The 26403-nt window shown below is 43.1% G+C and overlaps 1 protein-coding gene across 1 annotated transcript in view; it reads left to right on the top strand.

Moving 5' to 3' along the window:
* Window positions 1-26403, top strand: part of musk (muscle, skeletal, receptor tyrosine kinase) — a 182615-nt gene that overhangs the window by 99893 nt on the left and 56319 nt on the right. Inside the window, exons 13-15 of the mRNA XM_060845866.1 lie at window positions 1519-1678; window positions 5194-5374; window positions 7071-7268. Of these exons, the coding sequence (XP_060701849.1) occupies window positions 1519-1678; window positions 5194-5374; window positions 7071-7268 (539 nt within the window). The remainder of the gene's footprint in view (window positions 1-1518; window positions 1679-5193; window positions 5375-7070; window positions 7269-26403) is intronic.

Here is a 26403-nt window from a genome sequence, read left to right as displayed (position 1 = left end):
AAACTTTTGTATCTTCTACCCAATGGAAAAGGGTGGAAGAGATTATAACCGGCATGGGAGGGGTATTTAATTACATTGGCTACCTTCCTGAGGAAGCTGAATGTGTTTGTTGAGCCAGTGGAAGGAAGGCTGAATGATGGTTATTAAGGGAGAGAAATTGCCAGTCAATGGATACATTCAGAGCTCTGGAAGACTAAGGACAATATTTTTTGCAATCACACACTTTTGAATATTTGTTTATAAGATCTAAATTTGAAATGCAAATTTAAAGATCAATGGTCACTGAATGGGCCTGGTTAACATGTATTATCGCTTTGGTATGCAGCATGGTCTCCATATATGAGCAAAATTAAAAAGTAACAAGTACTGTAGTAAGAAGTATAGCAGCACCCACAATCTGTGCGACTAGAAAAAAAAATGAGGTTCCATCTGTGGCCTGGGGGATGTAGAGAGTAATGTGATCTCCATGTGATGTGAGTGGATCATTTGGTTCTTTCCCAAATGTGCCAGTCATTCCCATTCCACTGCTCAACTTTGACTGGTCGATTTTCCAATGACAGAAAGCTTTACCCATTGGAGATTGAGTGCACTTAGGCTCAATCAAAGATTAAGATAGTTAAAGACAAACTTGCATTTCTGTAGTACCTTTCCAGACCCAATAACATTTCAAAGCACTTGGTGACAAATGAAGTGTTGACACTGCAGAATTTAGGAAGGGTAGCAGTCGATAAATGCACAGCAATCTCCCACAAGCACAAATGTGAGAACAAGCATCTGTTTTTCAGTGATGTCTGAGGGATACATATTGATCAGGACACTGGGAAGAAATGCTTTGGCCTTCTTTGAGGTAGTGCAACAGGAAACTTTACATCCGCCCAACAGGGCTGACAGGCCTGAAAGGCATTGTCAAGCTGTTGAATCTGGCTGATTGACTTTGCACTCCTCCAGCTTTTATACCAATTTGAAAGAAAATTCAAGATGAAAATCTTTGAAGGGGAAGGCACGTGATGAAAATAAAGCAATTGTGAGTGGGACACAAAGGCTTATTTTGTTTTATAACTCCACTCCCTCCTGCAGTCACTGCACTGTCGGGGACATGGGCATTTTTCCATCATCTACAGGTTGCATGGTTGAATATTTCTGAATTTTTTATGTCACTTTAAGAAAATCTGGCATAGATGAATTTAAAAGCCAAATAAATACATGTCACAAACAAAAGAAAGTAAATTGAAAGAGTGAGATGAAGTGGGATGGGAGGAGGCTCATAGAGACCTTAAACCTTGGCCCAGACATTTAGGCTACAAGGCATGCTTTTTTTTTAAACTGGAGACTCTTTATGAGAGTCTTTGTAACATATCCAATTTAACTGAAGTCTCCGTTCCCTCAGAAGCAGTCCTCCAAGGAATTGCAAAACAATGGCATAAATATAATTGTTTTTGCACTTCAAAACTCCATGTCTGGTCCCATGAGAAGTTCATATTCAATTCACAGACAATGCTATTCTTTACCTTTCCTAAGGCTCCCCATTTCCACAGGCGTATGCCAGAGTTATTCCCAGAGCTGACCAACTCAGACAACTACTGCCGTAACCCAGGAGGTGAGAGTGAGCGCCCTTGGTGTTATACCATGGATCAAACAGTCAGATGGGAATTCTGCAACGTGCCTCTCTGTACCAATGGTATGTATGTTGACATGTACCAGAGATTTGTGGGAGCCGCGATCATGATTGGAAACACATTTGAGTGTCAACCAAGGACTTGGGCTAAGATCTGAGTCACCCTTTATTAGCTCATGGGAAACAATTTTGTATATTTGTTAAAATGAATAACCTTCACAAACATTTGCAATGAATTTTGCACAATGTGGAGATCTGGCCTTATCATCTCTGGGTCAAAAACCTGATGGTTCAAGTCTCCCTTGAAGATTTGGATACAAAATCTGGCATGATGCTCCTTGCAATATTAAAATGCTGCATATTTGGAGATGACAATTTGCAAATACAGTGTCAAACCAAAGTTCTATCCATTCTCGCAGGTTGGATAAACGTGGCTCTATTTTGAAGAAAAGCCTGGTTTCGCTGTTCCCTCAACCAATACTTGTCCCTCAAACAGCATCACTAAAAGACCAGTTTATCTAATGGGCTTTTCTGTATTGATTGTGGGATCTTGGCTTCACTGTTTCCATATACCATAAAAGCAACTAGACTTCAAAACTGCTTGAATAAAACAAAAAAACCATTGTGCTGGAGATCGGAAACATACAAAACCACAGAGCTGACAGAACTGCTGAGTTTTTCCAGCAATTTCTGTCTTTGATGTGTGTTCCAAAACTGCTTAATTGGTTAGAAAACACTTTGGGATATAATGAGGTCATGAATTGTGCAACATGAATGCAAATATTTCTTTTCCTATGTTCTGTACAAACAGCCTTGGTCAGAGCAGTCAGAACTTCAGAATAAGCTTTGGACAGCCCTCCTCATTTGCCTGTGGCCACAGCTCACAAGGCAAAAACAATGACTGCAGATGCTAGGAACCATATTCTGGATCAGTGGTGCTGGAAGAGCACAGCAGTTCAGGCAGCATCCAACGAGTAGCGAAATCGACGTTTCGGGCAAAAGCCCTTCATCAGGAATAAAGGCAGAGAGACTCGAGCGTGGAGAGATAAGCTAGGGAAGGGTGGGGGTGGGGAAAGAGTAGCATAGAGTACAATGGGTGAGTGGGGGAGGAGATGAAGGTGATAGGTCAGGGAGGAAAGAGTGGAGTGGATAGGTGGAAAAGGAGTTAGGCAGGTCGGACAAGTCCGGACAAGTCATGGTGACAGTGCTGAGCTGGAAGTTTGAAACTAGGATGAGGTGGGGAAGGGGAAATGAGGAAACTGTTGTAGTCCACATTGATGCCCTGGGGTTGAAGTGTTCCGAGGCGGAAGATGAGGCGTTCTTCCTCCAGGCGTCTGGTGGTGAGGGAGCGACGGTGAAGGAAGCCCAGGACCTCCATGTCCTCGGCAGAGTGGGAGGGGGAGTTGAAATGTTGGGCCACAGGGCAGTGTGGTTGATTGGTGCTGGTGTCTCGGAGATGTTCCCTAAAGCGCTCTGCTAGGAGGCGTCCAGTCTCCCCAGTGTAGAGGAGACCGCATCGGTAGCAACTGATACAATAAATGTTATTAGTTGATGTGCAGGTAAAACTTTGATGGATGTGGAAGGCTCCAGCTCACAGCCCAGGCTGCCCTGTGGAGGTGTTCCCTCTACATCACGGTAGCTCAGCAGCTGCTGCCACCCTTTAAATTGGAAAGGTTTTAAAGTTGTTAAGAGATGCTTCAAGATAGAGGCACCCTCTCTCTCTTAGCATGTTGTGGCTTATTCCAGTTTCCCCATCAATCTTCCAGCATCTACAGCTTGCCCACTAATCTTTAAACAAATGACAACCTTGTCTTTTGGCCACTAATTGGTCAATTAAAATAAAATTCACTGCTTTATGACAGTTCCCAAAACTTTATTTGACCCCAATTTCACAGTCTTGACCCAAAACATCCATTTACAAACAAACTCCTCACGTATAAATAAGCAACCCTGTGTTAGATATATACTGACATTATGATGTGAGCTGAGTGCTTCTGGATTCATGTTGACAGCTCTGTAGTGAGTGAGCTCTGAGTGATATATTTAAATTAGTCAAGTTACTCAGTACAGGTGCAACAACTGCCAGTTTCCCATGTGGCAATGAACGTTCCAGTCCTTTCACTAACGAGGACAGAAATAATCTGCTGTAATCATGTGTAAGTCATGTAATATGTCCTATTACTAAGCATTTTGAGTCAATCATAGTCAGTTCACTTGGGAAGTACCAAGATTCTTGTCAAAAGGGCAGAAGGGCTGGTCAAAACTAAGGTATGACCAGTTCTTACCAGTTGGCAGTACCATGATAATACATCAAATTACTTCTTTACTCAAGGAAAAGAGCAAGTCTGCAATTCTCTTCTCCCAGAAAGCTACCACCTAGGATGTCAATTGGAAAATTTGAAAACTGAGATTTATACACATTTTTAATCAACCTATTCAGCCATTTTATGACACACCTTATGGAGCACGTGAGACTTGAAACAGGCCTTCTGGCTCAGAGGGGTAAAAACAATGACTGCAGATGCTGGAAACCAGATTCTGGATGGGATTGGTGCTGGAAGAGCACAGCAGTTCAGGCAGCATCCGAGGAGCACGAAAATCCACTGCTGGCTCAGAGGTTGGGACACTATTACTATTGGGTATTAAGGGTAATGTAAGCAAGGCAGGTAGATAGAATTAAGTTGCAAATCTGCCACAATCTACTCACATGGTGGACCAGGCTCACAGGTTGCTTGGCGTCCTCTTGTGTCTAGATTAGAATGGTGTTGGAAAAGCACAGCAGGTCATGCAGCATCCGAGGAGCAGGAAAATCAACGTTTTGGGCAAAAGCCCTTCATCAGGAATGGAGGCAGGGAGCCCCCAGGGTGGAGAGATAAATGGGGGGTGGGGGGAATGGGGGGATGGAGGGGTGGAGGTGGGGCTCAGGAGAAGATAGCAAAGAGTACAATAGGTGAATGGGGTGGGGATGGAGGTGATAGGTCAGAGAGGAGGGTGGAGCAGATAGGTGGGAAGGGAGATTGCCAGGCAGGACAGGTCATTGGGACAGTGCTGAGCTGGGAAGTTTGGAACTGGGGTAAGGTGGGGAGAGGGGAAATGAGGAAACTGGTGAAGTCCTGGTGTCCTCTTGTGCCTTTGATTTGGCATTTGAGTTAGTCTAACTTATACTGGGAAATCATTCATGACAAATGTTTAGAACATTAAAGCATCAATGCTCTTGTTTCTTCCCATCCCTTTTTGAAGGCATTATTTGCATTGGGCATCAGAGCTGCTTTTGGTCTTTCTGTTCACTTGCAAGGCAGTGTTTATACTTTGGTTCAGAACGCCACCCTGTTCTGGTCCTCACTAACTGTCAGAAACACACTGGAATGCAATTGGGGCAGAGTTTTCCTGTTTGTATGGCACACAATGCCATCAGAGGAGCTGTCATCACTAATTAATGGAGATGCACTTTTCTTGTATGTGCACCAGGGGTCCAGTTTAATGCGGTAGGTTTTAATCTTACCTTAAGTGTTTGAACATGGACAGTGTTGAAATAATATTGTGTTAAGGGGATTTTTCAATGTCTTTTTCTCTTTCAGCTACCTCAGTAATGGGTGTGGAGCCTAAAGCAGGAACATTAGATACACCCACTCTCACTTCTGCAACCTATTCTATGACCATCATCATTTCCATAATCTCAAGCATCGCAGCTTCTGTTCTCTTGATAGTTATAATTTTTACTTGTCACCGTCGTCAAAAGGAATGGCAGAACAGGAAAAGGTAAAGATTGTCTTTTTATTTTGTTTCCTGCACACTGTGATAGCAATGGGTATCTCATCTTGTAACCCCTAATAAAGGAAGTTACAGTAATTTTATACAAATCCCGAATCAGAGCTCAGATAGAATACTCTGCCCAATTCCAGGCACTGTACATCACAAAATATGTTAATATTTTCGGATGGGCACAGAGGAGATTTACCAGAATGCTAACAGGTATTAAGAAATAAAATGAAGCAGACAGATTGGAGAATTTGGAGAGCAGAGAAGCTGAGGCATGATTTAAATTGAGGTGTTGCAAATTATATGGTGTTTTGCAAGATTAACAGTAAGCAGAACACCTTGATTTAAGATAATTTACAATAAAATAAAATTGCAGTAAAGTAAAAACAAGTTGGGTTGAAGAGGCAAGAAGTATACAATTAAAAGTAGGGCCTAGGGCAGTGTTGTAGAATAGAGACCTAGGTGTTCAGATAAATGATTCTTTGAAATATGCATCACTTATAGGCAGGGTGGTTAAGAAGGCATTTAGTATGCTTGCCTTCATTGCTCAGACCTTTTAACGTAAGCGTTGTGATATTATGGTGATGTTGTACAGGACGTTGGTGAAGTCTCTTCTGGAATCTGTGTGCAGTTCTGATCTCCCTATTATAGGATGGATATTAGTAAGTTGGAGAGGGTTCAGAAGAAGTTAACCAGGATGTTGCCATAAGTGGATGCTTTGAGTTATAAGGAGAGACTGGATAAGCTGGGACTTTTTTCACTGGAGCATAGGAGGTTAAGGGGTGATCTTATAGAGGTTTATAAAATCATGAGGGGTATGGATAAGGTGAATGGTAGGTGTTTTCTCCTTAGGATGATGGATTACAAGACCAAGGGGGACATTTTTAAGGTAAGAGGAGAAAAATTTTAAAAGGACACGAAGAGTATTTTTCTTTCATGGAGAGTGGTTCACGTGTGGAATAAATTTCCAGAGGAAGTGGTGGATGCAGTACAGTTACAACATTTAAAAGACATTTGGATATGTACATGAACAAGAAATATTTGGAGAGAATAGGGCAAGCGCGGGCAAGTGAGACTAGTTTAGTTTGGGATTCTGTTTGGCATGGACTGGTTGGACCGAGGCATCTGTTTCCGTGCTGTATGACTCTATGACTTTAAAAAACACAGAGGGGAGATGAGGAGAATTTTTACTTTGCTGAGTGAGTGGTTATGATCTGAGATGTGCTGCTTGAAAAGTGCATGAGATTCAGTATTAACTTTAAAAAAAGGAATTGGACACATATGTTAAAAGGAAGTATTTGTAGAGGTAATACTCAGGTAAATCTTCTCTGTAACCACTCAATTTTATTGACATCTTTTGTAATGGGTGATGCCAAGGACTGGATACAATATAGTACTCTACCAGATATGACCATAGAGAAAGAGGAGGCATTGGGAATAATCAACACCTGCTTCCGAGAGGCAATGGATGCATTATGGGCCAAATGGTGATTCACTGAATGATTCAGTTTACCTTGATGACCTGGCACTTTCATGAAGAACAAAACAAAACAATAAAAATGTTATAGCTTTGATCTGCTGCAGGGGCGTAAAGTCTTGGAGAATTGAACCACCTTCACGTGGGTTCTCCCATTAACAGTTTTTTTGTCCAGTAACTACCAAATATATTCTCACACTTTTTTTTTAAATACCCCAGCTACAGAGGAACTGAAACACCTACTCTGACAGCTCTTCCATCAGAGCTGTTACTGGATAGACTTCATCCCAACCCAATGTACCAGCGGCTTCCCCTCCTTCTAAATCCTAAACTGCTGAGCCTTGAGTATCCAAGAAATAATATCGAGTACGTGAGGGATATTGGAGAGGGAGCTTTTGGAAGAGTGTTCCAGGCCAGGTAAGCAAGCATTTGCTCTCTGGAACAGTTATAGAGGAATATAATAACTATCAGGAATGTGGCTTCATTTCTAGCTCTCTTGGCTCCAAGTCACAAGTTTCCAGGTTCATCCTCCACTCCAGGGCTTCAGTATAAAAGTTAAAGCCAGGATTTCAGTGCAGTACAGTGGATGTGCTGTACCATTGGAGGTACAGTCTTTTGGATGAGATGTTAAAAGGAGGTCCTGTGTGATTTGTGATTTCTTGTGCTAATATTTATCTCTCCATTAACTCCACAAAAAAAGGGTCAGTGCCACATTATTCACTATGGGACGTTTGCTAAGTGTACATTGGCTGCCATGTTCCAACAATACAACCACAACAATACTTAAAGAAAATTCATGGTCTTTAAAATATAATATAAGGTGATTGTGAAAAATACCTCGCAAAAGCTAGACATTTTTAAACACTTAATGTCAACAAAATGGAATGACGTGTTTCTGTTGCCCCTTTAATAGCTTCAGGATCTCTCAATGTGCTTTATGTTGAATAAGGGTACGATGGTCTGAAAGGGTTAATGCTGAGGAATGCCTTAAGCACCACCCATTATGATGATGTTACATAGACCTGGTTGGAGAATAACTTCGGATCTTGAAGGAGTAAGAACTACCATCCAGATACTCCATAGTCTGTAATAATTTCCATCATTTCAGTAATGATGAGCAGAGGGATCTTGGTGTCCATGTACACAGATCTCTGAAAGTTGCCACCCAGGTAAATAGTGCTGTGAGGAAGGCATATGGTGTACTGGGCTTTATTGGCAGAGGAATTGAGTTCCGGAGTCCTGAGGTCATGTTGCAGTTGTATAAGACTCTGGTGAGGCCTCATCTGGAGTATTGTGTGCAGTTTTGGTCGCCATACTATAGGAAGGATGTGGAAGCTTTAGAAAGAGTGCAGAGGAGGTTTACCAGGATGTTGCCTGGAATGGTAGGAAAATCTTATGAGGAAAGGCTGAGGCACTTGGGGCTGTTCTCATTGGAGAAGAGAAGGTTTAGGGGAGATCTGATAGAAGTGTATAAGATGATTAGGGGTTTAGATAGGGTAGATACTAAGAACCTTTTACCGCTAATGGAGTCAGGTGTTACTAGGGGACATAGCTTTAAATTAAGGGGTGGTAGGTATAGGACAGATGTTAGGGGTAGATTCTTCACACAGCGGGTTGTGAGTTCATGGAATGCCCTACCCGTATCAGTGGTGAACTCTCCTTCTTTATGGTCATTTAAGCGGGCATTGGATAGGCATTTGGAAGTTATTGGGCTAGTATAGGTTAGGTAGGATTCGGTCGGCGCAACATCGAGGGCCGAAGGGCCTGTACTGCGCTGTATCCTTCTATGTTCTATGTTCCAAACATGCATTTAAATGCTAGCAAGCAATAAACCACATCTTATTTAAGACAAGGGCCTATTCTCAACAGAAAGTACACTGGAGCAAGAAGGACATTTGGATTTCAAGCCTAAAAGGAGGTGGAGAAAATAAGCCTACCCCAATATGAGCCATAGCGCAGTCAATTTCATAAGACACAGGAGTCAGCAGTGAAGATTGCTCATGGTGAGCAATGATATCAATCCTATTTAGCTGCCTTATACCACATGCTAGACAGGCAGGAGGCTGGAAGAGCACAGCAGCATCAGAAGGGAGAGAAATTGACATTTCAGGTGTAACCCTTCTTGAGGACGGTAAGGGTTATACCCGAAATGTCAACTTCTCCACCTCCTGATGCTGCCTGGCTTGCTGTGTACTTCCAGCCTCCTGCCCTGTCTATTTTGGATTTTGGGATCTACAGTTTTTTTTTTGTCTCTTATGCCAAATGCTGGCAGCAATGGAAGTCTGAAGATTTCTTTGGATACAATTTAAAGCATCCTGCTCATGCAGTCAGTTAGCATCAGGAAGAGCTGATCATTCAAGAATCCTACAGAAGAAACCCCGGGGAACCATGAAAGAAACTTGGATTATTATAAGAACCCAGACTGCAGAAACAAGCCAGAACAATTAACTCAGATCTTGTTATTGAAGCTGCAGGCAATAGATTTCATTTAGCAAACCTGTTAAGGAAATGGGAACCATTAATTTACATTGCAAATAGCAGGACTTATCTAGGGAACTTCGGAAAAGATGAGAGTCCTTTATTTCACTAATGAAAGTTGGAAATCCTTGATTTTAGCTGAAGGAGTTGGCCTTGCAGTTTAGCTGAGAAAAATGAACAATGAGACCCACTAATACCCACTTTATTCGCCATCGGATCATGACAGCATGTGGGCATAGAGCCATACGTATTTGATGGAAGTCTAACCTTATTGGTATAGTCTATTTTCACTATGGCTTGAGGGGTGTATGAATGTCACTGTCAAGGTCTTTCAAGAGAGGACTGCAACACATGATATCTGTGATGTGGTCATATCAGATGTACACCAAAATTTGTTAATGAGTACTTCAACTAGCTTGCAGCCAATTCTGGATTTGAATAAGTCACCAAGATACTGACAATTGAATGGGGACACCAAGTGTGGGTCAGTCAACTCTAAAGAAGAATGCTGACTTTTAAACAACATTGCTAAATTACCAATCCACCTCACTCCAATGAAATCTATCACCATCAGAATTTCAGATAGGCAGAAAGCTGAAGAGTTAGTTTCCTACTCTATCAAAGAGGTGACTGCGCATCTGCACCCACAAGTTCAAGATGTATGTCAGAAGGAAGAACACAGTAGGCCATACACAACAATAAACTACATGTTCCATATGGTTGACACAATTGAACGAGGTCAACAGGTCTGGATACTGGACATTAACAAGAAAGGTATGGTCATTTAAGGAGCTTCAGGCTACCAGCAATCCTATATCGCTGGTCCAGCTAAAGGAACTGCAGGAACCTTGTCCCATTGCAGATCAATCATCCTCTGCTGTTTGACTGGGCTGAACCTAATGAGGAATGTCATAACCACAGGGACTTTAGACCTCACACAGTCACAAACCAAATCAAAGCCAAGAGCCTTTAACCCAGTGGTCTTGTACATTCCAGAGCATTGTACAAACTCCAAACTGCCTTAATTTGTGAAGTCAAGGACCCGGATCACGTGGGGAGATAGCGTAGTTGTAAATGTGATTTTATGCACAAATGCATATTAGTAACAGAAAAAAAAACCTCAGGGGAGATGTTATATGAAGGATCTAAAATGGTTAATCCTGAGGATTACCTTAAACAGCACCTTTTAAGTTAATATTGACCTGGTTAGAGAGCAGCTCAGGAACTTGAAGAAGTAAAATGTTCAACTCAGGTTCTCCTCATTGTCTCTGTAACAATGTCTATTACTTCAGAGTAAGTTGTGTCAAATTGTTATCATGCAATAAATTACATTTTGTTTAGGATCAGAGTGCCTCTTCTCATTGGATTAACAAGTATATATCTCTAACTTATTAGACAAGTGGGCCCTGTAGATCCCTACTCTGTACATGGTGGCAGAAAATCCACCCCCTGGTGAACAATATTGCAGACAGCCACATGCAATGTCATGGACAATGAGGAAGATTGTTCATCCAACACTTCCAGCCACTTCATTACTTTTGAAGTGGAGTCACCAGGGTAATGTTGGCAACTCGGCACCACCCTCTTGACCTGTCCATCTTCCTTGCCACCTATCCACTCCACCTTCCCACTGACCTATCACAATTACCCTCCACCTGCATCCACCTATCGCCATCCCATCTATTTTTTTCCCCAGCTGCACACCCACCCCCTATTTATCTCTCATTCTCCTTCACCCACCACATTTCTGATAAAGGGTTTATGCCCAAACTGTTGACTCTCCTGCTCCCCAGATGCAGCCTGACCTGCTGTGCTTTTCCAGTATCACACTTTTCAACTTTGGCAATGCAGTAGCCAATATACATACAGCAGGTTCCAATAAATAGCAATATGATAACGACCAGGTAATTTTTTTTTTGGGATGTTGGTTGAGGGATAAATATCATCCAGGAGATCAGGGAGAGCACCTCTGCACTGCTTTGAAATAGTGACCATAGAACTTTCTATATCTGCCTGAGAGAGGACATCAGACTAATGATTCATCTAAATTCTGGCTCTTCTGACAGTGTATCAGTCAGTCAGGCAAGAATTTGTGCTCAAGTCTCTAAAGTGAAACTTGAATGCAGGACCTGCTGATCCAGAAGTGAGAGGAAAATGTTAAAAAACACAGGAAAGATCAATGCTTCCTCATGTCTTATTAAATGGAATAATTCCCCACTGAACTGGACTAAAATAATTGTGAATTAAATTACCATGTCACCAACAGAATAATTCGACTGGCTATCTGTTATGTCCAATCAACACTAGTCAAATATTCTTAGGCAATGACCCATCTTCCAGGGGCAGGTTGCCAATGAAGTCACTGAGTGCATTAACTGGTTTGTATTACAACTCAAGATATCAAAACCTCTGGTGTTCATAGCTTTACAGAAAATGAATCTACTCTGTCTGTCATACCCTACTTCCAGTTACTGTGTCACTTCAAGAGATATCACTGTGCAATATTTAGTTATGATCTTCTTTCAGTGTTGTTGATCCAATCCTGTGGCTGCAGTAATATTTAGGAAGACACTTAATTTCTCACCATTTATGCTTCACTGCTTGTATTTATTCATCAGATTTGCTGGCTAGGCCAGCATGTATTGCATATTCTTATTTGGTCTTGAGAAGGCAGTGGTGAGTTGTCTTCTTGAAGTACTGCAAGTCATGGGAGGGGTGTTAAGGAATAAACTCCAGGCTTTGACACAGTGACTCTAAAGGAACAGCAATATATTTCCAAGTCAAGATGGTAATTGACTTGGAGAGGAACCTGCAAGTGCTGGTGTCCACATGCATCCACTGTTCTTGTCCTTCTAGGTAATAGAGCTCAGAGTTTTGGAAAGTATTGACAAAACAGTCTTGGTGAGTTACTGCAGTACATCAAGTAGGTAGTTCACACTTTTGCTTCTGTGCATCACTGGTCAAGGGAGGAAATATTTAATGTGGTGAATGGGTTGCTTTATCCTGGATGGTGTTGATCTTCTTGAATGTTGTTGGAGCTGCATTCATCCAGACAGTTGGGAAGTATTCCATCACTCTCCTGACTTGTGCCCTGTAGATGTTAGAGAGGTTATGAGGAATCAGGAGATGAATTATTTGCTGCAGAATTCCTAGCCTCTGGCCTGGTCTTGTAGCTACTGAATTTATATCAGTTTTTGGACAAAGGTTATCCCTATGGTGTTGACAGTGGAGGATTCCTTTGCTGTAATGTCAATTAACTTGAAGTAAAATGGCCAGATTCACTTTTGTTGAATATGATCATTGCCTGATCTTTGCTTGACACAAATTTGACTTATGATTATTCAGCACAAGCTCGGATATTGTCTAGTTCTTGCTGTAATGGGCTTGGACAGCTTCAGAGTCTAAGGAGTTACAATGGTGTTGAACATGGAGAAAGTGAGGACTGCAGATGCTGGAGATCAGAGTTGAGAGCTGGAAAAGCACAGACGGTCAGGCAGCATCCAAGGAGCAGGAGAATCAGGAATGAGGCTTGTGGGCAGGGGGGCTACGAAATAAATGGGAGGAGGGGTGGGGCTGAAGGAAGGTAGCTAGGAATGTGATAGGTAGATGAAGATGGGTGGGAAAGGTGATAGGTCAGAGAGGAGGGTGAAATGGATAGATGGGAAGGAAGATGGACAGGTCAAGAGGGCAGTGCCAAGTTGGAGGCTTGGGATTGGGATAAGGTGGGGTGAGGGGAAATGAAGGAACTGGTGAAATCCACATGGATCCCATGTGGTTGCAGGATCCCAAGGTGGAAGATGAGGCATTCTTCCTCCAGATGTCGGGTGGTTAGAGCTTATTGATGGAGGAGGCCCAGGACCTGCATGGACTTGATGGAGTGGGAAGGGGAGTTAAAGTGTTTGGTCATGGGCCGGTAGGTTTGTAAGGCGCAGGTGTCCCAGAGCTGTTCTCTGAAATGATCCGCAAGTTGGCATCCTGTCACCCCAATGTAGAGGAGACCACATTGGGTGCAATGGATACAGTAGATGACATTAGTGGAGGTATGGTAAATTTCTGTCAGATGTGGAAGGATCCTTTGGGCCCTTGGGCGCAGGTGACGGGGGAAGTGTGGGCACAGGTTTTGCAGTTCTTGTATTGTCAGGGGAAGGTGCCAGGAGTGGTGTGTAGACTGATGGGGGGTGGGGTGGGGACGGGGAGGGGCATGGATCTGACAAGGGAGTCATGGAGGGGATGGTCTCTCTGAAACACAGATAGGGGTGGGAAGGGAAATATATCCCTAGTGGAAGGTTCCATTTATAGATGGCAGAAGTGGTGGAGGAAATTGCGATGTATCCGGAGGTTGGTGGGGTCGAAGGTGAGGACTGGAGGGTTCTGTCCTTGTTGCGTTTGGAGGGGTGGTGTTCAAGGACGGAGGTGCAGAAAGTAGAGGAAATACCCTGGAGGGCATTGTTGACCATGTGAGAGGGAAAATTGTGGTTTTTGAAGAAGGAGGCCATCTGGGATGTTCTACGGTGGAATTGGTCCTCCTGAGAGCAGATGCAGTGGATTCCCACTTCCAGCATCATGCTGGATGTAAAGTCATTGATGAAGCAGCTGAAGAAGGTTGAGCCTAGGACACTGCCCTGAGGAACTCTACCTTCAACAGATAGATCTTTAAGGGAAAATTCAAGTAAAATTACCCCTCTTGCTCTTTTTCTCCCCCTTGTTGCTGGCCCGGTCTGTTCACTATATTCATGAGAACCTTTCCAACTCCATCAGTATTGGTGCTACTGAGCAATTCTTTGTTATGGACATTAGTGTATCTCAGCCAAAACACATTCTGTAACTTCCCATGGCCTTCAACATGAAGGAACATTGATTCCATAAATATGATACCTTGACCAATCCCTCAACTTTTGCACAATCCCACCAAAGCAGGAGTTTGCAGGCTAATTGAGCAGGAGTGCCTTTGCTGTTCCAAAGCTGAGGTCAGTGTCAGGGGAACTGCTCACTTTGTTTTTATTACACTTTACATCAGAGTTGGCACACGACTGGCTTGGCCATGTCAGAATCAACCATATCATTGGGTCTGGAGTTACCTATACACCATACTGGGTATGTTCCTTCCTCAAGCTAGCAATATTGGAACTATTTGTTTTGGCAACAATCAAGTAGTCACACAATCTCCATTATTGATGTAAGTATTTTATTGCAGATTTGGTTAATTACCTAACTTTAAGTTTATCAACTGTAGTGACTGGATTTGAACTCCTATCTATAATCAGTCTAGAGTTCTAAATCACTGCACCAGCAACCAAACCACTACACCACTATCCCTTATTCCTCTGGCTGACCTTCAGCTCACCTTATCAACATATAAACCAGAAAAATGTATGATGGCATCATTCATCTGCCACAGGTCACAGAATGCTGTAATTCAGTTTTATGACACATCCTGTTTATCTTTAACATTTTTTTTGCATGAATATAATGGTAAGTTGCCTTTCTGTAAGAATAAGATAACCCCTTACATTTAAATCAACAAATCTCTACAGGCCTTATGTTCTCTGAGACAGCTGGCAGTTTCTGTGCAAATAGGTTGTGAACACAGATGTGCAGTAAAAGTGTTTTGAGATACTTGTCATTTTGGAACAAACGCAAAGCTTCCTCCAGATTACAAATCTTCCCAAATCAGTTATTAGCATTGGCGGAACTGAAACAGCCCATTGGATCGATGCTGGTGTCTCTATTCTGCACGAACATCCTCCTTCTCTGTTTACGTCATTACACTATCCATCAATCATCTCTTATCTAGTTTCCAATTAAATGCATCCCTGCTCATCGGCACAACCATCTGAAGTGATAGCATGATGCACATTCTCACCACATAAAATGCCCTCCTCAGTTCCATCGGTAGAGTAATGAAATCGTGTTGTGTGTGATAGATGGAATAATCACATTAGCATTTATTGCTTGAGTCCAAGCAGAGAGAAGGATTAGTCTGCATAAAAGAGAGAGACCCTCACAGTAGAGCATGCATTATAGTGTAAACAAGAGGAGTGCTGCAGAGACCTACAAGAGTAAGACAACAGTCATTCTTAGGTAATATTTATCAGGCTGCACAAAACCCAGAGTACCATAGAAGCCCTATAGTGCAGAAAGCAGTTGGCCCATCAAGTCCACACCAATCCTCCAAACAGAATCCCACCCAGACCCATCCTATCCTTGTAACTCTGCATTTCCCATGACGAATCCACCTAGCCAGCACACTTATGGACTGTGGGAGTACCCAGAGAGCATCCACACAGATGAGGGGAGAATGTGCAAACTACACAAAGACAGTCGCCCAAGGACTGAATCATACCCGGGTCCCCAGCACTGTGAGGAAGCAGTACTAACTGCTGGGTCACCATGCCACTCCATCTAAATAGAGTCCAGAAGTAGAATGCAAATTACTATGACAACCAGATTCCACGCAAGGTTCCACAAATTATTATAGTGTCAGACAGATACTCTAAATCGTTCGGCTCTCAGGTGAGGAGGGCTGAATTGGCTCCCCTTTCTCATTCAGCAGCTTGTTTATTTGGTTAAAATACGGTTAATTTGAAAGGGTCCCTCCCTTATCTCCCAGATAAGCTGAATTTATGTTTCAAAACAAGCTAAATTAACCAGGCTCTCTTGAGTTAGCAAAACAATGAGTCTTTTCATTGCTAAAGCAAAAATAAAAAGAAACATAATACAGATTTAAAATGAGAAGGGAGTCTAGAGAAAGGTAAAAGTTGAAAAATGTATAGATCAGTTTCTGTGAGCTGTTCATGAAGAGTAATTGGTGGAATGTAAGAAAACATTCCTATGAGCCAACAATTATTGAGCCTTAAATTAGGAACATCAGCCTGAATTTGATGATCGAACATGTGATTTTGGGATTTTTGGCTTTGAAATTAGTAGAAATTCTTTTATATTGTTTTCTTCAATGTTGGGTGGCTGACAGCAACCAGAATGAAAGGACTCTTCTGTTGTCCTGTTTCCTTCTGACTGGCTTACTGGCCACTATGAACAGGTGCATGTTTTTACCTGTAACACAGAATGACAAGTGGGTAGTTCTTTGAGTGTAAACTTCACAGCTCACTCATGCTTGAATGGAAGCCAGTAAACAATGAGGCCTCAGTTCATTAGCACATCTTCTTCCACGAACACGCATAGACCAGAGTTGAAGTTACTTTTTAATCACTTTTTTGTATATTCCTGGCAAGGCAAAGCAGAAAACAATGTCTATAAGAAGTGGTTTTCAATTGAGCAGAGGGAGGCAGTCAGCCTGTCATTAGCTCTTCGTATCATGTCTCCATCTATTTGAAACTTCCCTGACATTTTACTGGTGTAACGTTCCCTGTGTCCCACACAGGACTGAATTTACGCCTGCAATCTTTTTTGGTCCTTTTCCAAAGTGTGTATTTCAAACAAAGTAAGTGCTTTGTTGAATGATTATTGGAGGGTATTTGATAATGGATAGGTAGGGGAGACCAAAACTAGACAGTATAGTTTAAGGTGAGAGAGGAAAGATTTAAAAGGGTTCTGAGGAGCACCATTTTCACGCAGAATTTGGTGCATGTATAGAAGTGATGCAGGTGATACAATTGCAATACTTACGAGGCACCTGGATGGGTATGTGAATATGAAAGGTTTAGAGGAATCTGGGCCAAGTGCTCACAAATAAAACTAGATTGAATTAGGATATCTGGTCTGAAAGAGTGAGTTGGACCAAAGTGTCTGTTTCTGTGCGGTACAACTCCATGACTATGATTGTATAAATGGATGAGGCATAAATTCACCTCATTCTAGTGATCCCAGATGGCTGCTGTTTCCAGTCTATTCTACTGAACCCATGTGGACTACACAACATGCATTTGAAGTCTGTCTTTTAGATTGAAGAACATCATTTAGAAAGTGGTGAGTTTATGCAGTCTACCTCTACCATATATGCATCAGAACTGGCTGCAGAGCGACTGCATAACCTAGTAAAAAATGAGGTCTGCAGATGCTGGAGATCACAGCTGAAAATGTGTTGCTGGTCAAAGCACAGCAGGCCAGGCAGCATCTCAGGAATAGAGAATTCAACGTTTCGAGCATAAGCCCTTCATCAGGAATGAGAGAGAGTAGCCAAGCAGGCTAAGATAAAAGGTAGGGAGGAGGGACTTGGGGGAGGGGCGATGGAGGTGGGATAGGTGGAAGGAGGTCAAGGTGAGGGTGATAGGCCGGAGTGGGGTGGGGGCGGAGAGGTCAGGAAGAAGATTGCAGGTTAGGAGGGCGGTGCTGAGTTGAGGGAACCGACTGAGACAAGGTGGGGGGAGGGGAAATGAGGAAACTGGAGAAATCTGAATTCATACCTTGTGGTTGGAGGGTTCCCAGGTGGAAGATGAGGCGCTCCTCCTCCAGCCGTCGTGTTGTTATGTTCTGCCGGTGGAGGAGTCCAAGGACCTGCATGTCCTCGGTGGAGTGGGAGGGAGAGTTAAAGTGTTGAGCCACGGGGTGGTTGGGTTGGTTGGTCCGGGCGTCCCTGAGGTGTTCTCTGAAGCATTCCGCAAGTAAGCGGCCTGTCTCACCAATATAGAGGAGGCCACATCGGGTGCAGCGGATGCAATAGATGATGTGTGTGGAGGTACAGGTGAACTTGTGGCGGATATGGAAGGATCCCTTGGGGCCTTGGAGGGAAGTGAGTGTGGAGGTGTGGGCGCAAGTTTTACATTTCCTGCGGTTGCAGGGGAAGGTGCCGGGGGTGGAGGTTGGGTTGGTGGGGGGTGTGGATCTGACAAGGGAGTCACGAAGGGAGTGGTCCTTGCGGAACGCTGATAGGGGAGGGGAGGGAAATATATCCTTGGTGGTGGGGTCCGTTTGGAGGTGGTGGAAATGACGGCGGATGATACGTTGTATGCGGAGGTTGGTGGGGTGGTAGGTGAGAACCAGTGGGGTTCTGTCTTGGTGGCGGTTGGAGGAGCGGGGCTCAAGGGCGGAGGAGCGGGAAGTGGAGGAGATGCGGTGGAGGGCATCGTCGATCACGTTTGGGGGGAATCTGCGGTCCTTGAAGAAGGAGGCCATCTGGGCTGTGCGGTGTTGGAACTGGTTCTCCTGGGAGCAGATGCGGCGGAGACGAAGGAATTGGGAATATGGGATGGCGTTTTTGCAGGGGGCAGGGTGGGAGGAGGTGTAGTCCAGGTAGCTGTGGGAGTCAGTCGGTTTATAATAGATGTCTGTGTTGAGTCGGTCGCCCGAGATAGAGATGGAAAGGTCTAGGAAGGGGAGGGAGGAGTCTGAGACAGTCCAGGTGAATTTCAGGTCAGGATGGAAGGTGTTAGTAAAGTTGATGAACTGTTCAACCTCCTCGTGGGAGCACGAGGCAGCGCCGATACAGTCATCGATGTAGCGGAGGAAAAGGTGGGGGGTGGTGCCAGTGTAGTTGCGGAAGATGGACTGTTCCACATATCCTACGAAGAGGCAGGCATAGCTGGGGCCCATGCGGGTGCCCATGGCAACTCCTTTAGTTTGGAGGAAGTGGGAGGATTGAAAAGAGAAGTTATTCAGGGTGAGGACCAGTTCAGTCAGTCGAAGGCAGGCCTCACTATGAATAAACTACAGAAATGGTCCAGAATTCTGAGAAACTGTGTAGAATATGCAAAATCTTGAAACTAGGAGTCATAAGAAAACTAATTGAATCACTCTAAATATTAAAGGTTGTAATGCAACTGTGTGGTTTGCCTGGTCAGTACCATGTGACCTGCTTCTTTAGATGGGCCATTAGAAGACAGAACAGCTATTTCTTTTGCAGAACTCTTCAGAGTCAGTAACTTTTTGGAAATCTTTGCAATCAAGTATTCCTACCTGGATTACGTTAAAAATCAAACAACACCAGGTTATAGTCTAACAGGTTTATTTTGAAGTACTAGTGTTCGGAGCTTACATCCAAATAAACCTGTTGGACTATAACCTGATGTTGTGTGAGTTTTAACTTTGTCCACACCAGTCCAACACTGGCAACCTCTACATCATGGCTACCTGGATTATGTGATTGCAATGTAAATCTTAGATCTCAATTCAGATAAAGTAAATGCAGGGGAATGGCTGATGGATCATAAAGCACCACATTTTTTTTCTGTTTTGTGAGCTCTTTATTACATCTAATATCTGATGAATTTTCTTCAAATTAGGGACAGCTCTTCTGAAACTCCAAATGTCTCACATTAAATTTCGAACAACTCTGTGTTCCTGGATCACTTGCTGAAACTCGCTTAGAAACTGCCATTTAGTTTACGCAACATGAGGGTGGTGGAGATTTTGTGATTCGTATCTTCGTTCCATAGAAAAGCATCCTACCAGAATATTCATGCAGGAACCTGTGGAAAATAAACAGAAAGACGGCATAAGATAGTTGTACCAGATCTGTCACAGATAAATGGTGCCATATTACAGCTGGCTGCATTCCTAACAACAGTTACGGGTGCTCTAATAAATTAATGAGACATGAATATTGAGCCAACTATTATTGAGCCTGGAATTAGGAACATTAAACTGAATCTGAAGGAGGGGAGACAGCTTGACACCAAACCCCCCACCCCCCTTCCTCCTATGTCTGGTAGGCTGCAGATTGAGTTGCATAATCTGGGCAGACAGTCTCCATATGGTGAAGCATGTGGCCCATGACACTAATAAACTACATGAAGCAAGCAGATGGAAGTGAGTTCTAGCACCTTTATTATAATAAAACATCTCCATAAATGCCACCTCAATGTTGTCATCCAAATCTCACCAAGCAAGAAGGTATTCTGACAGGCAAGAAAAAAAACTGCTCAAAAAGATAGGTCTTACAAAGCACCTTAAACCAGGGGGAGAGAGAGTGGGCAGAGGGATTTAGGCAAGGAATTCCCGAGCTTTGGGTTTTAGTGACTGATGGTACAGCCAGTCAATGGAGGCACAAAGGAATTGGGAGATGTTCAAGAGGCTTAGATCGGAGCAGTGCAGGGATCTCTCTAGGTTATAGGGTTCAGAGAAAATTACAGCAAGAGAAGAAGCCAGACTACTGTGTCATGCAGGGAAATAACAACTGAACAAAAGGAGGAAGGCATTAGGATAAGAAATGGAGGCACAGCAGCCAATGAAAGTTAGCGCAGAGTAAAATACACGGTTGCTGGCATTTTGCATTTATCATTAGCCTGGAATGGCCAACTGGTCAAAAGGAGCAGCCAGGAGTACCAGGAAATATTAGATCCTGGGCAAACTCACATGTGACTGGAGAGAGTAAAGAGCAAGGAGAGACCTCTCGTTATTTTATTTTATAACATGCAGCGTTAATGTCCCTACTTCTGAAGCAGAAGGATGTAGGTTCAAGTCCAAGTCCAGGCTATGTTCAAAATGGAGCTAAAAATGTCAGTTAGCAACTTGCAAATCATTTCAATGACAGGCAGCAAGTGCAGAAGAGATGTGTGGTTAGCCATGAGATACAAAGAAATTGTGGAAGCTCCCATCATTCTGCAAAACTCTGAATTGTAACATGCATGTGAAAACGCATGTTGCAACAGCAACCTGGACTCCTTGGGGGCTGGATGGTGGCTTAATGCCTGGTATGAACCAGGTTGGTGTCAACTGCATGGGGTTCAGGCCTTGTTCTAGCTTGTATGGAAATGGCAATGCTGCTGGCCAGACCTGCTGTTGTGCAGAGACGCGATTAAGACAATTTATTCTTGTGCATGAAGTTGAATGCATTTAAAAAATAAAAGTAAAATCCCTAGGGCATTAGCATATTTGACTGATTTCAAGAGCAATTTACCTTAATGTTGTAAAATGTCCCAAGGTGTTTCACAGGAGCACTATCAAACAGTGCCACATAAAGTGATATCAGGACAGATGGGCAAAAGTTTATTCAGAAGTGATTTTTAAGGAGTATCTTAAAAGAGAGGCATTCAGAGGTTCAGGAAGGGAATTATGTGGCTGAGGGCCATCACAATTGATTGGGGCTCAAAGCAATAATGGAAGAACATCTGTTTAATTCTACAAAGGCAAAAAGTTGGCAACCTGCCACTCAGCAACAATGATAACATCAGCATCACTCTTTCCAAAGCAGAAGGCTTAGCTATTAATGGCTCAGTAACCATTTCCCTGGCTGCACAGACTCACTTTCCATTGATCCTGTGTTAATGTGCTCTCTCAATATTCCCATTTTCCAAAGTAAAACCCTCTAATTGTCTGGCACTTTGAAATGAGGTCAGTTTCATGTGCGAATCAAAGCTGAGAATGAACATTCAGTGTCTCTGTGCCACTGATGAGATGGCCAAACACCATTCCTGACACTTACCTTGATGAATTCTCTGGATTCAAATATATATTGCACAATTAAGATGGTATTGCACCTAGTTTTGGCAGATTGGATTTGTGCCCGTTAAATAATTTGTTAAATATCTGATACTGCAGACACAGCAATGTTTTATATGAACTGTTCTAGTAGGAATATCTCTGCAGTCAGATTCCTGTCAACAGCCCTGTACACTTCTGCCAATTTAATTATTTATAACTGTGTATGTAAACCAGAATCATTGACCTGACAATTATTTAGTCTTGTGGAAGCTCCAGATCGAATTGCAAATACAGGAAGTTCTTCACTTTGACATTTTGTGATTGGATGCCTCTTTTCATTCTCCCTGAATTCTCCTCAGAAATTGTAAGCTCCACTTTCCAGGCCAGAGGTATATGAGTAAGCTACATTTTGTAAGCTTCTTATTGCAACACAAAACTGATCCATTGTACGTCAAGCAACAAATAGCCATTTTGTTTCAATTTAGATTATTATCTTATTCCTCTTAAAAACCATGATTGAATCTGACTCCACCACATTCTCAGAAAGAGCGTTCCGGATCCAAACTTGTTGCGTTAACAAGTTTTTCCATGTATTGCCATTGGTGCTTCGCAATAATTTTAAGTCCGTGTCCTCTGTTTCTGCATTCTTCAACTAAGGGGTGGAATATGATCAGATCTCGGTTGCTAATAGAAGATGGTCCAAACCCATATCAGTGAATATTAACAATCTTTATTAAATCTAAGTATATGCATTTACATATACACATGAACTAGTAAGAGAAGATATCTCTGGAGTTCCTATACACTCAAGTCTCAGTTCTATGTGACCTGAAATGTCTGTGGTATAGCTCTTGACACAGAATTCAGGAACAATTATTAGAGTTAAGAAATAGTTAACCCTTTATTCTCTATCATTTCTGCCCAACCCATCATGATTTTAAAAACTTCAATCAAATCATCTCTTGATCTTCTCTACTTTAAGGCAAACATCTCCATTCTATCCACACGACTGAAGTCTCTCATCTTTGGAGAAATCTTTTCTGCACCCTTTCTAATGTTCCCCTGTCAATGACACTAGTCACGGCCATATCTGGAAAGATCACTTTGCCATTTTGAGAGTGCAATGTTAGCAGTGCAATGTGTTCTAACTTTGTAATCCCAAAGATTCTCACCTGCTGATGCCATGCACTGGATATAATTTTCCATCCATACGGAATGGTATAGCACAGAAGGTGACCATTTGATCCATTATGCTCTCCTCATTCTTTAAAAGACCTATCCAGTTATTCTCATTCTCCTACTCTTTCATTATATCTTTTACCAAAGATGACAATGGTATACTCAGCGCTTTTGACTTTTACCAACCTCTGGGCGCTACTGCTACAATTGGGAGAGTTCGCAACATTGATTGTAAAGTCTCATGGCATCAGGTTAAACATGGCCAAGGAAGTCTGTTGATTATCACATAAGCCCCCTCGCCCATACTCTGAGGTGATGAATTAGTGTTTTTCCAGTGAACATCAACTAGTAGGACTGGGAGTCCATGAAGTGCTGTGCGCTAATAGCAGCAGCAGAATTGTCCTCTCCAGTACAATCTTAATCTCATGGCTTCACATATTCCCACTCTACCATTACCATCAAGCAAGGAGAGCACCCTGGTTCAATGAAGAGTGCAGGATGTGCCTTCTGGTGAATCTGTGGAGTAGTAGGAAAGCTTCTGGACTAAACATTCAGAAAACTAGGTGCTAATGTAGGAATGGGTTCAAATCCTACCAAGGCAGATGGTGCAGTTTGAATTCAACAAAATCTGGAAATAAAAACTAGAACATGTGACCATTGTCAAAAAACACATTTTTTTTTTAAAAAATTGATTTATTAATGTCATGTGCACTGAGGTACAGTGAAAAGTATTGTCTTACGTGGATTCTGGGTAATGGAGAACAGGACGAGGCTCTAAGAGCTGCTCCTCCTCCAGTGTTGGAGCTGATTTCCTCAAACAGTTCAAGCAGTAACTGTTTCAAAAGCGATTGCATTTTTTGCAACTTTGGAAAAAAGAAATCAGAACAACTGCACTTTAAAAAGGAGAAACAGACACAAAACAATGGCCATGTGGGAAGTGAAGCAAATGGAAAAGTAGACCTGCACAGCTGTCTGACTCAGCAGTAAATCTGCACAGCTGTCTGACCCAGCAGTAAATCTGCACAGCTGTCTGACCCAGTAGGAAATCTGTACAGCTGACCAACCCAGGAGTAAATCTTCACAGCTGTCTGACTCAGAAGTAAATCTGCAAAGCTGATCAACACAGTTGTAAATCTGTACAGCTGACTGACCGAGCTGTCAATCTGCACAGCTGAGTGACCCAGCAGTAAATCTGTATAGCTGTCTGACCCAGCAGTAAATCCTGATGAAGGGCTTTGCCTGAAACGTCAATTTTACTGTTCCTCGGATGCTGCCTGAACTGCTGTGTCATTCCAGCACCCACTAATCCAAAATCTGGTTTCCAGCATCTGCAGTCATTTTTTTTAACTGAGCAGTAAGTCTGTACAGATGTCTGACCCAGCAGTAAATCCATACAGCTGTGTGACCTAGTAGTAAATCTGCACATCTGTCTGACCCAGTAGTTAATCGGTACAGCTGACTGACCTAGTCGTAAATCTGCACAGCTGACTGACCCAGCAGTAAATCTGGACAGCTGTCTGACCCAGCAGAAAAAACTATACAGCTGGTTGACCCAGCAGTATAGCTGTACACCTGCGTGGCCCAACAGTAAATCCGCAATGCTGACTGACCCAGCAGTAAATCTGCACAGCAGTCCGTCCCAGCAGTAAATCTGTACAGCTGTCTGACCCAGCAGTAATTCAGTACAACTGTCTTACCCAGTAGTTAATCGGCACAGCTGACTGACCTAGTCGTAAATCTGCACAGCTGTGTGACCTAGCAGAAAAAACTGTACAGCTGGCTGACCCAGCAGTATAGATGTACATCTGTGTGACCCAGCAGTTAATCTGCAATGCAGACTGACACAGTAGTAAATCTACACAGCTGTCTGAACCAGCAGTAAATCTGTACAACTGACTGACCCAGCAGTAAATCTGCACAGTTGACTGAACCAGCAGTAAATCTTCACAGCTGTCATAACCAGTAGTAAATCTATACAGCTTACTGACCTAGTAGTAAATCTGCACAGCTGACTGACCCAGCAGTAAATCTTTACATCTGAATGACCCAACAGTAAATCAGCACAGTTGACTGACCCAGATGTAAACCTGAACAGCTGTCTGATCCAGTAATAAATCTTCTCAGCAGACTGACTGCAGTAAATCTGCACAGCTGTCTGACCCAGCAGTAAATCTGCACAGCTGTCTGACCCAGCAGTAAATCTGCACAGCTGTCTGACACAGCAGTAAATTTGCACAGCTGACTGACACAATGGTAAATCTACACAGCTGCCTTACCCAGTAGGAAATCTGCACAGCTGAGTGACCCAGCAGTAAGTCTGTACAGTTGACTAACCCAGCAGTAAATCTGTACAGCCAACAGACCTAGAAGTAAATCTGCACAGCTGACTGAACCAGCAGTAAATTTTTCAAGCTGACTGACCCAGCAATAAATCTGTACATCTGAATGACACAGCAGTAAATCTGTACAGCTGTTTGACCGAATAGTAAATCTGCACATTGACTGACCCAGATGAAAACCTGCACAGCTGCCTGACCCAGCAGTAAATCTGCACAGCTGTCTGAGCCAGCAGTAAATCTGGACAGCTATCTGACCTAGTAGTAAATCTGGCTAGCAGACTGAGCCAGCAGCAAATCTGTATAGCTGTGTGACACAGCAGTAAATCTGCACAGCTGTGTGACCCAGTAGTAAATCTGCAACGGTGACTGACACAGTAGAAAATCTGCACAGCTGTCTGAGCCAGCAGAAAAATCTGTACAGCTAACTGACCCAGGAGTAAATCTGTACAGTTGACTGAACCAGCAGTAAATATGCATAGCTGGCTGACACAGTAGTAAATCTGCACAGCTGACGGACCCAGAAGAAAATCTGCACGGCTAACTGACACAGATGTTAATTTGCGCAGGTGACTTACCCAGCAGTAAATCTGCACAGCTAACTGACACGAAGGTAAATCTGCATTGCGGCCTGACCCTGCAGTAAATCTGCTCAGCTGACTGACCCAGCTGTAAATCTGTACAGCTGACTGACCCAGCAGTAACTCTGCACAGCCGACTGACCCGACAGTAAATCTGTACAGTTGTCTGACCCAGCAGTAAATCTGCTCAGCTGACTGACCCAACAGTAAATCTGTACAGTTGTCTGGCCCAGCAGTAAATCTGCAAAGCTGTCTGAACCAGCAGTAAATCTGTACAGCTGTCTGACCCAGCAGCAAATGTGCACAGTTGACAGACCCAGGTGTAAATCTGAACAGCTGTCTGACCCAGTAATAAATCTGCACAGCTTACTGACCCAGAAATAAATCTGCATAGCTGGGTGATCTAGCAGTTAACCTGCACAGCTGTCTGACCTAACAGTAAATCTGTACAGCTGACTGACCCAGCAGTAAATCTGTACAGTTGACTGATCCAGCAGTAAATCTGTACAGTTGACTGACACAGCAGTAAATCTGCGCAGCTGTCTGACCCAGCAGTAAATCTGTTCAGCTGACTATGGGCTTTTGCACGAAACATCAATTTCGCTGCACTTTTGATGCTGCCTGGACTGCTGTGCTCTTCCAACACCACTAACTCAGCAG

Source organism: Hemiscyllium ocellatum, chromosome 2 (assembly GCF_020745735.1).
Source record: "Hemiscyllium ocellatum isolate sHemOce1 chromosome 2, sHemOce1.pat.X.cur, whole genome shotgun sequence".
Taxonomy (NCBI): domain Eukaryota; kingdom Metazoa; phylum Chordata; class Chondrichthyes; order Orectolobiformes; family Hemiscylliidae; genus Hemiscyllium; species Hemiscyllium ocellatum.
The sequence above is the reverse complement of the archived record's forward strand: the minus strand, read 5'-3'. Positions and strand labels throughout refer to the sequence as shown.